Source organism: Fulmarus glacialis, unplaced genomic scaffold (genome assembly GCF_000690835.1).
Source record: "Fulmarus glacialis isolate BGI_N327 unplaced genomic scaffold, ASM69083v1 scaffold748, whole genome shotgun sequence".
Classification (NCBI taxonomy): domain Eukaryota; kingdom Metazoa; phylum Chordata; class Aves; order Procellariiformes; family Procellariidae; genus Fulmarus; species Fulmarus glacialis.
Window position 1 is genome coordinate 63,807 of NW_009227357.1, and position 16,115 is coordinate 79,921.

At 38.0% G+C, this 16,115-nt stretch overlaps 1 protein-coding gene across 1 annotated transcript in view; it reads right to left on the reverse strand.

The window, feature by feature from the left end:
- NOX4 (NADPH oxidase 4) overlaps window positions 1-16,115 on the reverse strand; it is a 70,615-nt gene that overhangs the window by 50,779 nt on the left and 3,721 nt on the right. The window contains exons 2-6 of the mRNA XM_009583104.1: window positions 8,554-8,664; window positions 7,481-7,565; window positions 6,738-6,835; window positions 4,789-4,816; window positions 1,568-1,640 (exon numbers count right to left, since the gene is read on the reverse strand). Coding sequence (XP_009581399.1) covers window positions 1,568-1,640; window positions 4,789-4,816; window positions 6,738-6,835; window positions 7,481-7,565; window positions 8,554-8,664 — 395 coding nt within the window. The remainder of the gene's footprint in view (window positions 1-1,567; window positions 1,641-4,788; window positions 4,817-6,737; window positions 6,836-7,480; window positions 7,566-8,553; window positions 8,665-16,115) is intronic.

The following is a 16,115-nucleotide window of genomic DNA, read 5'->3' on the forward strand; positions in this document are numbered from 1 at the left end:
AAAGATGCACATGGAAGCTTGTTTCCTTAGGAAAACACACCATAAAGACAAGCTTGAGCCATATGTCTGAGGGAGAAGCCAGGATAAAATTTCTAAATAAGAATTATTGCTAGAGTAGCAGGAGATGCAGATGATCTCTTAAGGGCTTTGATTCTGCTGGCTAGATGACAGAAAGATGGGAAAGCACTTGCACTTACAGTAATTGAAGAAGGAAACAACAGGCATGTCACTTCAAACGATGGAAACCGTTGTTGCATGAACCTCAAAATTATTATTTCCAAGAATATGTTTGCAACTACATACTACATCCTAACTTTCTCAGTCATTAATAAATGCTGTTCTTTTTTTCTAATTTATCTCGGCCTTGGAGAAAACAGGACTTTGTTCTGGCTCACTGCTGCAGAGTGAAGTAATTGTTTTATTTTTCCATCTTCCCAAAACTGACTTTCTTCTGCAAATAGAGCCATCTGTGTGGACTATGTAATGTGCAGCCATGTCTGACATCTTGTGCAGCAATCTTATCCTGCACTTCTGTAGCCTACAGTTCCTCACAAAAGTCTCAACCCTGGAAGTATCTTTGTCTACAAAAAGTGCACAAGTATTTTCTGAACTAGTTTCCTGAATCAGTGCCTGATAACGTTGCTACTCAGGAAAGACAGATTAGTTCAACAAAGTCCAAAACCACATATCTGGCTCACATCAGTGGAGCACCATTAACATTTGAAGATATGGAATTAAAATATCCTTCAGTGTTTACATAATCAGTCTTTGATTTCATCAGAGACTGCTATAAAAATCAAGGGGTTTTTGATATGCTTCAATTGCAGAATCCAAGCCTTAAAAAGGCTACAACGTTTGGCTAGATCCTCCAAGGTACCGGTCACTCAAACGTACTATAATACGTATTCAATAATGTTGGTGCAGAATGCGAACCCATTGGAGGACCAAACTTTCAGAAATCCCATCAGTTACTCTGAGCCAACACTGCATTGCTGTTTCAAAATTATAATCAACATTAAAAAGAATATATCTGACAACCAGAAGCAGAGCTTTAAGAAAGCAACATTCTACTTAAGTAGCAAATTCTGTTTTGGTTTGCTTTGTTGCTGGCTTTTTTTGTTGCTGTTTTTTTTTCAGTTTGTTGTTACAATTAATTGGTGAAAATAATTAAGATAAAGATATCATCTTGTTTTACTTCCAGTGGACTTAATTTATGCATTGGATGGAACTTTCCATATGCTTAGTTTACGGCCTCCCTGTACAAACAGGAAAAAAAGAACCATTTGAATTTTAAAGGTCTAGATTTTTAACTGAGCACATTCCTCAAACAGTATTTTTCTCTGAAGGCAATTTAATCAGGTTTTGTAATTTTTTGAATACAAAATTCACTGTGCTAATTTACCTGCAAGCTAGTAAAAAAAAAATAAGGCAAGAAAAGTGGTATTTTTAACACTCATTTAAATACTTCTTGCCTTGTATTGCATTTACTCTTCATTCCCTCTAATCAGTATGAGAATATGATTACTGAAATGGCATTTTTCAGCGTAATGATCAGATTATGTCTTACCTGATGGCATACGTAGAAGCTGTACACATTAGGAATAATACTAACACCATAATGACTCCAGTCAGACCTGGAACTAAAACAGACATAAGGTAACTTAAAATTGAACTGTGAAGAAGTATACTTGTCTGCTATGACCTTTTAAGAAAGTGGAAGTTATTAGACATAAAAATCATGATTCAGTCAAACTCTTGCATGTATTTATTTCTTGAAGACAATTCATGTATCAAACTACATAGGAAAGAAGAGTTGTTGTGTTATTTCCCACCTTCCCAGAGAAAACTGCCCTTTTCCTTGCATTTCACCATGCATCACTAATTTCCTATTAGTCTTTGCTCCTGTAATCATTTGCCCACGACATTTGTCTCTAAGCAGAACAAATCCTGTCTGTTTGTTTGTAAGACTGACTCTACGAGTTTCTGTATTTTTTATTCCAAACCCTAAACTCTGTTGAACACAACAATTAAAAACCTGGTCAGGCACAGAATTTCAAGCAAATAATTTTCTATGCAAGCTGTCACTACAGTTGTTTGCCAACCCATTTCATCCTGGAATGAGAAAGAGCCTAAAATTGCTCTCCATGGCATTGTATCATGCTTGAAATTGTTGCCTGTAGAGCAAGGTCTGTGAGAGTGATCTACAGCCAGCATTCGAGAAGGAAAGGTTAAAAACATTAAGGATTGGACTCATCTGCTCAAATGCAGACTCGTATCAGAACTAGTTTATCCTCGGCTCTTTTTTAAGTCAAAGGAGAGAAACAAGTGTTTCTACAGCACGATTCATTTCATCCTAAAGTAGAATCCTGCCTATAAAGTACAGTAAACCATCAGCCTAAAGATTGATTAGAAAAATCCCAAAGTTACCACTTTTTCTGAGCACCTTATCTTCAAAATTGCCATCCCAGGAATTAAGAATCTGAATTAAAAATTAAAAACCTAAAACCCATGAAGCATTACATCAAAACCTTTTACTTCTCGAAGAATGATAGTTTTTAAGCATAGTCTCCGGTCACCCAATGTCTGGGTTTAAAAGTCAGTCAGACCAATCACCAAGCACAAAGCTAAATAAGTGCTGTTTTAGTGTCAGAATATAAGCTCTCAACCAGCTTTCATGGATGTAAATGGCAAAACCACAGATTTTAATGGTCCAGGATCTTTTACAGGATCACATCCTAATCATAAGAACAAGCTAATTTTTCAAATAACTGATTGTGATTTTAGACTCTTTAGCAATAAAGAGACAATTTCAAATCTTATCTTTTTATAAACTTCTCAATATCCACTTGTTGAAAAGTCTGATACCCAAAATCTGATACATCTGAAATCACTCCTCAGTTTTACAAACCGTAGGAAAAATCCTGGTCCTACAATCAATGGAAGTTTTGTCATGGACTGCATAAGAAACATAATTTCACTCCTTCAGGGAAAGGTTACAATTAAAAGCAGTTGCAATAAACAGTGTGCATTCTTTCTGTTGCCTCCTTTTCTTCATTTCTTCTTTCTTAATCTAATTTGCTATGTAGCGTGCAATCAGTCTCCCCCCTGACAGAAATACTTCCAATCCAATTGCAGTACAGCACTTGATCCAGCTTCCTACATTGTGACTCAAGCCACAGGTCACCTTTTACATCCAGTTCTTCAATTCTCTTCTCCATCAAACTGCAAACATGAAATCACTCGCAACCTTTCCCCAATTCATCAGCGCATTTTTAGTGTCTCCTCTCCTCCCTGTCCCTGTCTCTCTTTTCCTCCACTAACTATAATCTTGAATACTTGTTCCTCCCAGAGCTAGCCTCACCCTCACCCTTAAGCAAGGAGGTTCTTTCCTGGACTGATCTGAAAAGCCATCACACTGTAAATCCTTACAACTCCTTATTCCTTCCCTTCACTGTGTCAAAAAAATCAGTCAATAAATCTAGTTCTGAACTGTTTGGGAAGAGACCATTTTTTTGCATATTTGTACAGCTCCCAGTGCAGCAAAATCTTGGTCCCTGTCTGGGCACTCCCACAGCACAAATAATAAATGTCAATTACCAGTTGTTAGGATGGGGAGTGATCTGAGTAATTTTAAATTTGACATGACTTGGAATCACTGCTTTTCGCAACAATGTGCTGAAACTTTTGAAAATGCAATATTTTCCTGCCTGTCAGAGGGTAAAAGGAGTTCCACCTTACAGGTCCTCTGCTCAACTAGAGAGGTCTCAAGATGTCCCCAGAAGCTGCGACAATATTTGATGGGACCTCTGCACTCATTCTTCACCCCAAGTCCTTCTCCTTTATCTAAGATATTAAATATAATACTAACTGCTTCTTCTGATTCTCCCTCCCCATCTTTCACTCCCCCCTTTGTGAGTTACCTTCTTTCAAGCCTCCACCACTGATTCACTAACTACACCAGCTACCCAACCTACTTCCAGTTAGCAGTTAACTTGTACCTCAATTTTTATCATCTTATCATCACACTTTCATTTCCCCTACTCTCAACTGACCTAAACCTTGCTTAGGGTTTTTGGAAAGCCCTTTCCCACAGGCTGCCAATTCTAGTAAATGTATTGGGATTGACAGGTCTAGAACCCCATTTATTGCTGTCCAGACTGACTCCTTTGGACCTTGCCCTAAATGCTACCAAGCTGGGATTTTTGCATTTGATCTAAATAAGAATGAAAGAGAGATGACCTCAGAAAGGACCTTTACCTGCTTGTGAAGCACTACAGCTCAGGCTTGTGCCTACCCCTCCACACCCAAGTGTTGCTCCCTTCTAAATTCCTGCACCAAAAATGTCTTTGCTTATTTATTCTTTACGAGTGCTGAAGCCTGATTCCCATGTAACAGTTTAGATGGCTCTGAAGTCAAACCAACCCTTAAATAAACTAGCTGAAGCAAGTAGATGGTTTTTTTGTTGTGTTTCTTTTTCTAGAAATTGGATCATTTAGGAATTTGGTTTTAATATTATGCAGAATCTCTGTTTGAAACTGATGATTTTCCACTGACTCATCTGTACAACAACAGCTTTGAAGATGCTGCTCATCCTACTACAGGGCTTATGTAACTCTTCCCTCCTGACTATTGGATAAGCAAACCCAGGTTATATTAACACAAATAACACATCTCAACCTAGCTGAGATACATGAAATGCAGCATGTGAACACAGGATCAAAATGTTTTGTCTGGAGAGTGATGATGAGAAGCAGCAAACTTTCTCATTCAGTTTTGCAACAGACTTACCAGTAGCAAAAAGCAGTTTCCTCGGGTCCTGAAAAACAGACAGGACAAAAAAAAAAAAGTCAACATATGTGATTTTATATCCATATGAATAATGTAGTAAGTAGCTCATAAAGCTCACGTGCTCGATCGCATAAGCAGTCTCTAAATTTGGATGCTGGAATGGATTTGGTATTTGGTAGCAGTTTACACTGACAATTCAACATAAAGTTGAACCTTTAGCCTTTGCATTCCCCCAATGAAGACAGTTCTGATCTGTTATGAAAAATTAGGATCCAGATAATTTTACTAATAATTATTTTTTGAAAGCCTAACTTTACTCAGTTACCTCATACCTTTGGGAGAACAGAGGGGAGCAGAAGAGAGAGAGATTTTGAATTCAAACGAAGGACCAGCGGCAAGCATTTTACTACCAGTTACATCACCACGAGATTTGCAGTGGACTCCAGTGAAGTAGGACTGAACACAAAGGAGCTGACAATACAAGGCCAGATGTTCCTGTGTCCTTCACCACATGTGAAAGGAAGAGGGGATATGTCAGCCTCACAGGAAACTGCCTCACTCCCCCTGAGTCCTACGCCTCGTGAGGTTTTGTCTTCACTGCGGAGAAATACTTTTTTTTTTAAACTTGCAGTAAAATGCAGCGAGAAGAGGTGAGCAGTTTTCATACAGGTCAGGAAAAACAAAGCATCCCTCTCCCTGACCTTGTCTGCATCCAGATGCGTGTCCACGTGCAGAAGATGACAGTAGCATCCAGATTGCCCACCACAGATAAAAAACAGGTTTAAGTGGAATTCAAGCACAAAGGTTCAAGAGGTTTTGATCCTAGCGTTACTAAAAACTTAGTATTCTCAATTTTCTATTGCAAAATTCCTAAGGCTGTTTAGTACAGGCTGCCATGCACACCCTGGCATGTTCTTGCCTGAGGCAAGCTCCTGCTAATGTTCCTGATGAGACTAAGTCTATTAGACCACTCCTAACACATGCAGACACTGGAGTTCAATCCAGAACCTCAGCACAATAGTTGGTGTTGGCATGTCTGTCTGCCATAGAATAGCTCGGTGATTAGATCATTCACCCGGGGAGTGGAAGACCTTGGTTGTTGGTCCTTATGAGCCTGGGCTGAGTCAAGCTCTCCCTTTCCAGGAAAGGATGCAGCTGGGATAGGGTCATTCTAAATCTTTCCTAATGAAGCTGGTAGAAAAGAAATACAGACTCGAGACTAGAATGAATATAAACAAGAGAGAACTTGATTGTAGCCCAAAGAAGAAAGAGTCCTGGACTCTGGTCTTACTCCTAAAATCTGCAAATATCTCTCCAGTGCCAAATGCACAAGCAAGCACCTGGAGGAGAGACTAGGACGCTGGTATGCCTTCAAGAGATCTGCACTACAGTCAGAGAAGTCATGCAAACCAAGTATTTCGTAAGTAGAAGTCAGCTTCCAGCCCAGTTTATGCAGATGACTAATTCTACTCTTAGCATATATACTCCAGATCCCACTGCAGTTTAAAAATGCAAAATCAGTCTCAAATCTCACTATCCTCAAATCCCCAGTATATGTCACATAGCTCTATATTCTAAATAGTGCAAATGCAGAATATATTTTCCCAAACAGCAGCAGAAGTATCTCATCCAGGCCCACCCAAGGAACAGAGAGAAGCAGAAGAAGCAGGAGAACAGGGTGCAAGGTGAAAGGACTTGATGACAGCATTCTCCACCTCATAATCCAATAGAACTGAAACCTGCTGGCTTAAACAAAAAGTGCTTAATACATGCTTTGTCCGGAGAAAGAAGTAAAATCCACAGCAATGTACATGATGGTGAGTTTTCAGTGCACCAAACAGCAGCACTGTATAGATCATAGGATGGATCACAGAACGGAATTGAATATACAAATTATCATAGTTAAATTATATACTTAAAAGCAAAATATGAAAGGACAACTGGCTCACCTCACCACGATAGTTGGCTGCATTTAGTGCCAGAAAGTCTTCGCTGTAGTTTTCAGAGAAGTTAAGAGCATTCACCAGATGAGCAGCAACATGTAAGACTAAAAAAAACAGAGTAAAGCTGAGATCCGTAAAAAAGAGATAGATGTTCCCCTGAAGTAAAGTAGCTACCCAGATGCCAAGCTATAATCACATCACCCACATGAGATGCATCAGGGACTAAGGATTTTTTTTTCTGAAGTAAATCAGGTTATAGATATTCATGGCAGAAAGCTGCATGTATTTTAAGATTTTTTAACACTACAGCAACCATTTCCGTACTGCAATGCTTCAGATGGGAGACAACATTCAAAATTGTCCACCCAAGAATATTTCTTCTCCACCGAACTGGGTATTTGTCTCCACTGCTCCCTCTTCCGCAGATAAGCCTGTAGCACCCTGCTTCTTCACTCAAATTCCTTGGGCACAATGGAGGGTCACTTGTAATGGCAGACTTTGACCTGATCTCATATACCTGTCCTTTTAGAAACTGGAATTTTAAGGAAAGACTCAGCATTAGAATGCAAGCCCATGTGTTTAAAGGAAAAATAAACCAAAACCCACACACATCCAAGAAAGCATTCACAATTTAAGGCAGGGAAGCACAGAGCAAGACTACCCCCAAATGTACTGTACAAGAAAAACCACAAAATACTGCTTCAATGTGTTTCCCAAACAAGCTGCTGCTCAGCACAGTAAAATCTCACCTGAAAAGATGCATATCGTAATACCACACGTCACATGGAAAGTTTTACTTTTATCTAGCAGCCTTCTGGTTTTCCTGCTGGCAACCTAATAAGAGAAGAATTCAAGCAATCTCTCTTCTAAAACAAAGCAAAGAAAAAAAATACTAACAGCAACTGAGGCGATATAATAGCAACTTCAACTTTTACTAGGTTTAACACCCTTGCAAGCACAGTACCTAAATTTAAAAACTACAGGATTATGTCAATGAGCCAATTTTGAGGTCTTAATGAAGAAATTACAGTTGAATCTGTATTACATAGATGTCAAGAGCATATAAAGTAATGTCCCTTCTGGCCTTAAAATTTAGGAATTCCAGCACTAATTGTTGTAGGTGTCACTGACTCCTTAATGAGCAGGATCAGAGGGAAAGGTATATTTGCATACATATATGCATCTATAGGCATCAAATCTTATAGGTACTGTCACATGATGAACAGAATTCATAGGTTCAATTTGCAACCATCTAGAAAACACAGATTTCCTAAAAAGCATTACTTATATTTCTATAAAAGCAACTGGTGAATCACAAACAAGCTAAACTATTGTTTAGTGAATACTGGCACAGAAAACAAACCCTTTTAGCTTTGCCAGAACTTCTTTTTCTCCCATGATAATGAATATATCAGGTTGGGTATTTTTATTTAAAGTTCTATCATCTCCAGTAGGACACTTCTGGTCATGCAGAGATGAAGTTCTTTTTGCTCGGTTTAATTCTACCAGGAAGCAGTAGAGAGGAGATGTCTTTTATATTAGAGTTGGGAAAGAAGGAGGAGACTTCATCTGGTTACAGTCCACAGCAACTCCCCATCCTTCAAAAATGTGTTGAAGAAACCTTCCTCACAACAAGTCCAATCAAACCAGACAATGCCAGCCAAGGCATGGTCTTCAAAGGAGTCATGAATCTAGGCTAAATGTCTGATACTTGCACCATGCAGGCACAGGGATATAGCAGATTTTTTCCTATTATTTTTAGACTAAACAGAGACCAGGGCCCTCTTCTTCTCAACTGCTGCATTCTGAGGACAGTACTTACCTTCTGAGATCCTCGCAAGAAGGCCAAGAGAACACGGCACATTGGTAGAAGGACCAGGCAGCAGTTGAGATTGAGGACAGATGCTGAAGCTCTGCTAACACACAATCCTAGCTGAACAAATATAGCAAGAGTTAGATTACAGGGAGAAAAGATGCTCTAATGGATCAGGTGTCAGTATTCAACTCCTTTTCTTTGCTGTGAAACCGAACGGTTCCCATGCTCTCGACTCATCAGAATAGTGGAGTTTCATGATGTTTTACATGTACTGGAAAAACCACTGCACACACAGCATGCTACCCTGTTCTCCAAGGGAAACAGCTCTCACCTTTGCACCAAAAAATTATTCGAAATTAATTTTGTCAGCAATAATGTCAGCAAATGACAACTTTCTATTAAAAGAACCAATATCCTCATCAGTGCTCAAAGCCACATGGAACAAAACATATCTGAGACAACAAAAAGCGTCCACTGAGAAATTACCTGAAAGCTTCAACAAACATAAAGGGGAATAAATACTATGAAGTCACTAGACAGCCACTTAAGTAAAGTGTAATGATTTTCTGGTAAACAAGCCAGAAAAAGATGTAAAAAAACATTGATTCAATTAAACTGAAATGATAATATTGTTTCAAGGACTGCTATGGAATCATCACAGAACTCCTCATCCATTCACACTATGCAGTGCCATATTTGGACCTAAAGAAAGTAGGTTTTCTTCATTTTAACTACTCAATAGCTGGGAACTGTAATGAAATCTAATTTCACTAATGCTTTCACTGGTATATTTGGAACTTACATAATTAGAACAAAAACACTTGTCAAATAAATGAACAAAGCACACATTAATGTCATAACCCTGTATTTTTTAATCTTATTATATTCTCTCATTCATTTATGATTTTTAAAAAAGCTAGCAAAATGCCATTGTACTCCTAGTTATTAGGTTGAATTACCATTTTACTAGCTTATATAAAAGACGCTTTTAGACTGTCAACAGATTTCTGGAAGGATGTTTCTTACAATGTACTCTAAACCCCAACTTTTTCAACTCCTGAAGAAATGAATAAAAAACTATTATAATATTATAAGATAAGTCAAATACTGCAGAGGTATGTGAATGATCTGAACAGGTACAAATTATCTAATAAAAACTACTAAAGATATATTACTTTTTCAAAATGAAGCTTTATGTCGAAAACAGAACATTTGTTATTTCTCAGTGAAAAAAAAAATTCACCAGTGGAACATTATTCATACCTTTCTTATCAAGAAGAAGAAACAAAATTGGAGACAAAGAAAGAGATTTTTTTATTTGGAAATATTTTTTTTACAAAGATTATTAGAAAAGCCTTGTAATTTCAAAATTTGTAATTGCTATTAGTTTTTTTTTACAGACTTATCTACACGTCACAGAAACGGATGACTATATAAACTAGTAAAAATAAAGCAAACAAAATAACTGGACTTCAGCATGTCTAGCAAGATCACAAGCACAACGGCATGACAGGAGCTTCTCAGTACCATAAAACATCAAAACTGCCTGCTCTCAGTTAGTAACACCCATGTACCCCACCTTCTCTGAAGTACGTCTGGGCACAAAACCAGTAGGCAAACAGAAGGTAAAGATGTTCCATCTACCTGAAGCATCAAACTCTCCACCTAAATCCTGTTTCTGTTCTGGCTACTTTACATTATTTAGTTTGACCTGAGTGCTAGGGACCTCCTCACCAGACATTACCAGCTTCCACAGAACAAAGCAGTCATAAGGGCACCTTCTCTCAGAAGTTGCCCATGAGAAGTAGGAGCAATTACCCCACAAAATGTGCTCTACCTTATTCTCTGCCATGTAAAGGTGAGATCCCTGGCAAACGTCCCGGGAGCAGATCTCACAAAAGTTACGCTTGAGAGGGACGCTTACAACAGAGGCATCTCTAACCTACTGAATTACAGAAAATAAGACTAAAATGAACCACATCACTTAGTTCTTTCCCAGTATCCAGACCTCCTCCACTATTTCTTCCAATGCACTTAGTCCTTTTTTTCCTTACATAAAACCTCCCTTGCTTCTCTTTCATCTGTTACTTCACACTCTGTTCACATGCACAATGACAGATTATTCTTGCTACTCTTCCCTCATAAGTCATGTTCTTCAGACTTTAGATCATCCTCTCCCCCCGCCCCGGACTCTCCCAACTGGTCCAGAGCCCAACAGCAATGACTACAACCGAGCACCAGCTACAGTGGCCACAACCTCAGCAACTGCGCTGAGATTTTACTGAATGCTTTCCACTTCAAAGTATGATTTTAAAAAAAAGTGAACAACCACAATAAATATTTCTCTATCCTTGCCCACAGTAGCTTAAAGTGACTTTAGAACATCAGAATTATTTTTGGACTATCAGATAAAATGGCAATACCCTTGAAATGATTGGACTTAATGGCAAGTAAAATGTCTCTATAATGTGCCGTTTGCATATACAAGAATGTCTCTATTTTCATTAATGATTATTCCTCTGAAGGGAAGCTAAAAATGAGCTATACACCTCATAAAAGCAGTAACTTCAAAAACATGGTCATTAAACACATATAAGCATTTTTACTAGAGCTTGTTTATGTGCTACAGTATTTCAGTGATTAAATGAGCATTATTTGAAAAAAACAAGAATTACGTAGAACTAACATTATGCAAAACCCAGAAGTACGTTGAATCATTTCTGTAGCTCTTGACTAACAAAAGCTGAAAAAAAGTTGCAATACAATTAATAAGCAGTTCGAAAACTGTAATAATTTCTATTATATGACCTATATGATACATCATTAGTTTCTCAAGAATTTATGTTGTCTTTGAGCTTAAACATAAAACAGGCATGATATCAGTTATCCAAGACTTCCTTTATCAGGAACAACTATTCTTCTTACAAAACTTCAACAAAACAGTCTAGTTTTGGAATAGTCTAGAATGGAGTTAATTCTACACTGTATAGTATTATATAAATGAAATAATTTATTGTAAGTAAAATGCCAAACAATTTAACTGGTACAAAAAATATGAATCAGCTATGATGAGTAGAAAAAGCTACCCTACTAGAATCATAGAATGGTTTGTGTTGGAAGGGACCTCAAAGATCATCTAGTTCCAACCCCCCTGCCATGGGCAGGGACACCTTCCACTAGACCAGGTTGCTCAAACTAACCTTCCTTTGTGTTTTTCCATGCCACTATTTAACAAATAGCACATATTCATTCATTGTGCAATTACTATGGAAGAATGCCCTTACATTAATTCTAATTCAATGTTATCAGCATCTGTACAAAGAAAAAAAAAAAAGAGAGCAGGAAACGACTTCTTCAAATACGCAGTGCACTTCTAGGAAAGGGTGATTCAAGTATTTTCACCAATGGTTCATTTAAGGTTTTATTCTGAAGAAATAAAGTTGGGCAATGTTTGCTGCAACAAGCCCATGACCAATTTGAAAACAATGGTAAAGTAATACGTTTAGCAATGCTTAGAATCACAATTCATGCAAGACCCAGAAGAATAACAGAGTACTAAGTTTGCTCTTAACATATATCCAAAGGCTAAAAATATCCCCATGAAACTAATTCTTTCCAAATGGTTTCCAAGTGGTCTCTTTCTTGACTTCCTTTGCATTGCCTGGGTGGCATAGTAACAAATTAACGTAGTGCATTGTTGGATTTTTAAACAATAGTAAAAAAAAAGACGATTTTTGCTCCAAGGCAACTCACTGGTTCCAGAAGGGAATATATATCCTTATTAAGTAGCTAAGAAATGAGAGAAATATAATCCTCTTTTCTTCCTAAGATTATTGCTGTCTTAAGAAAAAAAAAAGTGTTATTTCATGTTAGTAGCATGTGAAATTTCTGTAGGATCAAAAAGAGAGAAAAAAACACCCCCAAAATCTCTGCTGGACACTCTCTTTTATCCACCTTTGCTGATATCAAATCCAAGCATTTGACAACCTCCTCCTGTACTCTGCCTACCCAGTTCCACACATGCTGTTATCCCATTTCATGGAAGGGCAAAGAGAGATAGAAAAACCAAAGGATTAATCAAATTCACAGAGGAAATCTGTGGCAGGGATAGTAGGGAACTGGACCCACTACAAACTCAAATCCTAAAAACTAGGCTAGATTTTTTCTCCACACAAGTATAAAGCAATCACCTTTTTTTTCCTTTTCCAAAGCAGCAGAAAAGGGCTCCAGAGATATAGTGGGAATGTAAGCTCTCCAGCTATCCCTGTCTGATGTACAGTCCCACAAAAATTGGGATGGACTCCTGGCTATGCTCATACAATGTGCAAAGTAGGACAGAGAAGCGAAGAGTCAGTTCTCGTTAGATATTCAGTGTGCTGCTGCCAGCAAAGTAGGGGAAATGAGCTTCTCTGTAGTTAGGCAAATTATTTCAGTATCAGGTTGAGGGCTAAAGTAACTTACTGTGTACCACAGAATTCCCCAAAGTTTGTCAGTTATAAATACAGAGATGAACGTTACCTTCAACTGCTGTGCACAGAAATCTAATATTCAATACATGGCTGCAAAACATACTGGAGAGCAGAATACAGGAAGATTTCAACAAATACTGTCCTGTCTCACCTTTTAAGCCCATCTTGTAGCAAAAAAAAAGGCAGAATACTGCAAATCTTTCCACATCTAAAAGTGACGTGATTCTGTTTCTCAAGACTTCAGAACCTACAAGCAACAATCCTAAACAGGTCATGGTGCAGTAGAGACACCACACCTGATGCTCTCTCTGGAGGCCTTTTTTTGAACTTTTTCAATCTTCTACGGTTCAGGCAACTTGAAAGGTTGTGGGAAGACTCATAAGCCACATGCTGCTCTGTAGACACAGGTCACAGACCACCTCCCCAAATCAGCACTGGAGCAGCTAAAAATATTAATTTTTATTGGTGGGACAAACTGTGCTACACAATGTGCCTCCTTTTGACCTGACTTCCTTTTCTTCATAGAGTACTCCTTGTTTTGAGTAACAGAGCACATATAATCTAAGATGAAGGACAGATCTGAATTGTACGGATAGCAATTATTCCCCCTAGGCCTGCCAAATCTGGCCGGAGATCTAGCAAAAAAAATCCGAAGCAGCTGAAGGGAAGCTGAAAGGAAGGAAAATGTGAGGGTAGCGGAAACCTACCAGAACATGTGAAAACTTCTACAAAAGTTTGACTTGGTTTTGTTCCGGAAGATGGAAGATTTCAAGGCAGGACTCTGTAAATGCCAACCTCACGTACTGCAACCCTTTAAAAATTATTTTAAGACTAAGTGGTGCAATATTTTTGAATCACATCTGAAAAAGTATATTAAGTATTAAAAAAAAAAACAAAAAACAAAACCCACAATTCTTTACACAGATAATTTAAAGCAGCCCAGTTCTCTACGCTAATTCAACTTCAGTCTTCTGCTTGCATATACGAATCAGAAGTTGGACATGATATTATAGAAAGGGAGAAACATCAGGAGTGGACAACGGCAGCAATATTTTTAGCTCTTTCATGAGGTATGGGGTATCTTCCCTGCACTACTAGAATCAGTACTCTCACCGTTCACTTGTTACTCACCAAACAGGCATTCCTTGAAGGTTTTCCTTCTCTTTCTGTCCACATACTTAGGTCATGTTCTCATTTTATACACAGTCCCTTTGTGTTAGATGTACTCCTCCTTCTGCTTAAATCAGTCAAAGCAACTATCTTAACCTGGAATTCAATATTAGCTTCCAACTTCTCTGATAATCTCCAAACAAAGTGTATTCACTTACAAGATTTCAGAACAAATGTTCATTTTTATTAATCTACTAATCAGTTAATTTAATCTGTTAGAATCTTGACCTCAGGAAATACAATTTTAAAAAAGACTTTTGTCGGTGTTGCTGAGTTACAGGTTTCTTTTTGTGCCAGGCAGAACGATACACGCACAGACTGGAAGGGATCTCAAGTTATCTTCCAGATTTGAGTGTTCCAGACCATCCTTCTTCTGTAGCAACATCACAAAGCATGACAGTATTATATATTAATTAGCAACAAGAGCTTGAATAGTTGATCCTGCAAGATGCAGCATGATCTAAACTCCACAAATTTGGTCATGAATCAATGGATCAAGGGTACCCAAGTCCCCACAGGAGATTCACAACATACTGCAACTCATGGCCAGAGCAGGAAGTTGCTTATTGTCATATCTGAGTCACAGTCACACAGAAATGATGCAACGTCTGCTACTAAGGGCTTCCTTTATGTTGAATTATTTCCCTTTATCACAACACAGTAGGTAATATGGTCTGTAAAACAGGTCTTCTGGAGTGTAATGCAGCTATTTTTATTTTAAGACCTGCCATTGTTGGACTACCATGGGAACCCTGCAGTAATACATAATACAATGAATAATCAACCAAAGAAACATTTTGGCCATAATTCAGTTCTGTTCTACACAGAGTATTACGCCATGATCATCTTAGAACGAGGAGCAATGATGACAACAAGACTCTTTTTAACACAAGTCTACATGATACAGTAGTAAAAATTTCATTTAATCATTTGAGATGTACCTCTACTAATTGAACCTCCCTATTGACAGTTTCACAAGAAGTTCTGCAAAGGTGGAAGCTCTCCCATAAAAGTTAACAATATAGATGTCCTTCACAGGACTACTGTCATTTGAGCTTAAAAAAAAAAAAAAAAAAAAAAAAAAAAGGAAGAAAGAAAACAAACAGAAGAACTATATGGTGCAAAACCCAAGTTCTTTATTGGCTCATAACTGAGAATAATCTCAGCAATGATGCTGACCTGTGGGCTGTCCAGGAAGGACAAAGGGTTGAAGGAAAAACGTTTTGGCAAACAAAAAATCTAGAATGAGGCAAAGAGAATGCAAGAAGAGATTTACTTGCAAATTCAAGGAGACTATCAAGATAAGGTCTTGTGGATTAACACCCTCAGTCCTCATTATGGAATCTGCATACACATATATATCTCTCTCTCTCTCTTCCATAGCAACATAAATCTATTATTAGACATTTTTGCTACATGTAACACTCTAAAGAGCAAATCCCAAATAGCCTGGTTACAAGACAATTAAATAGCAAAAACATGCTGCATTAAGGAAAATAAAGGGTCAAGATACACAACTCGCTCCAGTGCTTAGATGTGTGGGGGAAGCACGCTGCAGTGTGGTTGCATAAGGATCAATGAAAGCAGAATTTGGCCTCAATTAGTAAAATCTCTATCATTACGATAAACTAGCAAGGAGAGACATGCAAGTTACTGGAATATCTGGAACATATTCCAAGGAGTGAATAAAGATGACATAAATGTGATGCACAGTACTGCACAGTAAGAAGGCAGCAACTGTACAGATAAAAAAGTGAGGCAGCACTTCTCGTTTTCAGTCCCATTTTCAGTTATTCAATCTTTTCCCAAAGAGATCCTTCTGAGAATGCATTTTCTCCACTTTGATCTGAAACCCAGAAGCTAGTCTCTTGCATTAACATCCATTTGACTACATTAGAATTATTTGAGCAGGGACTAGAGAGGGAATAG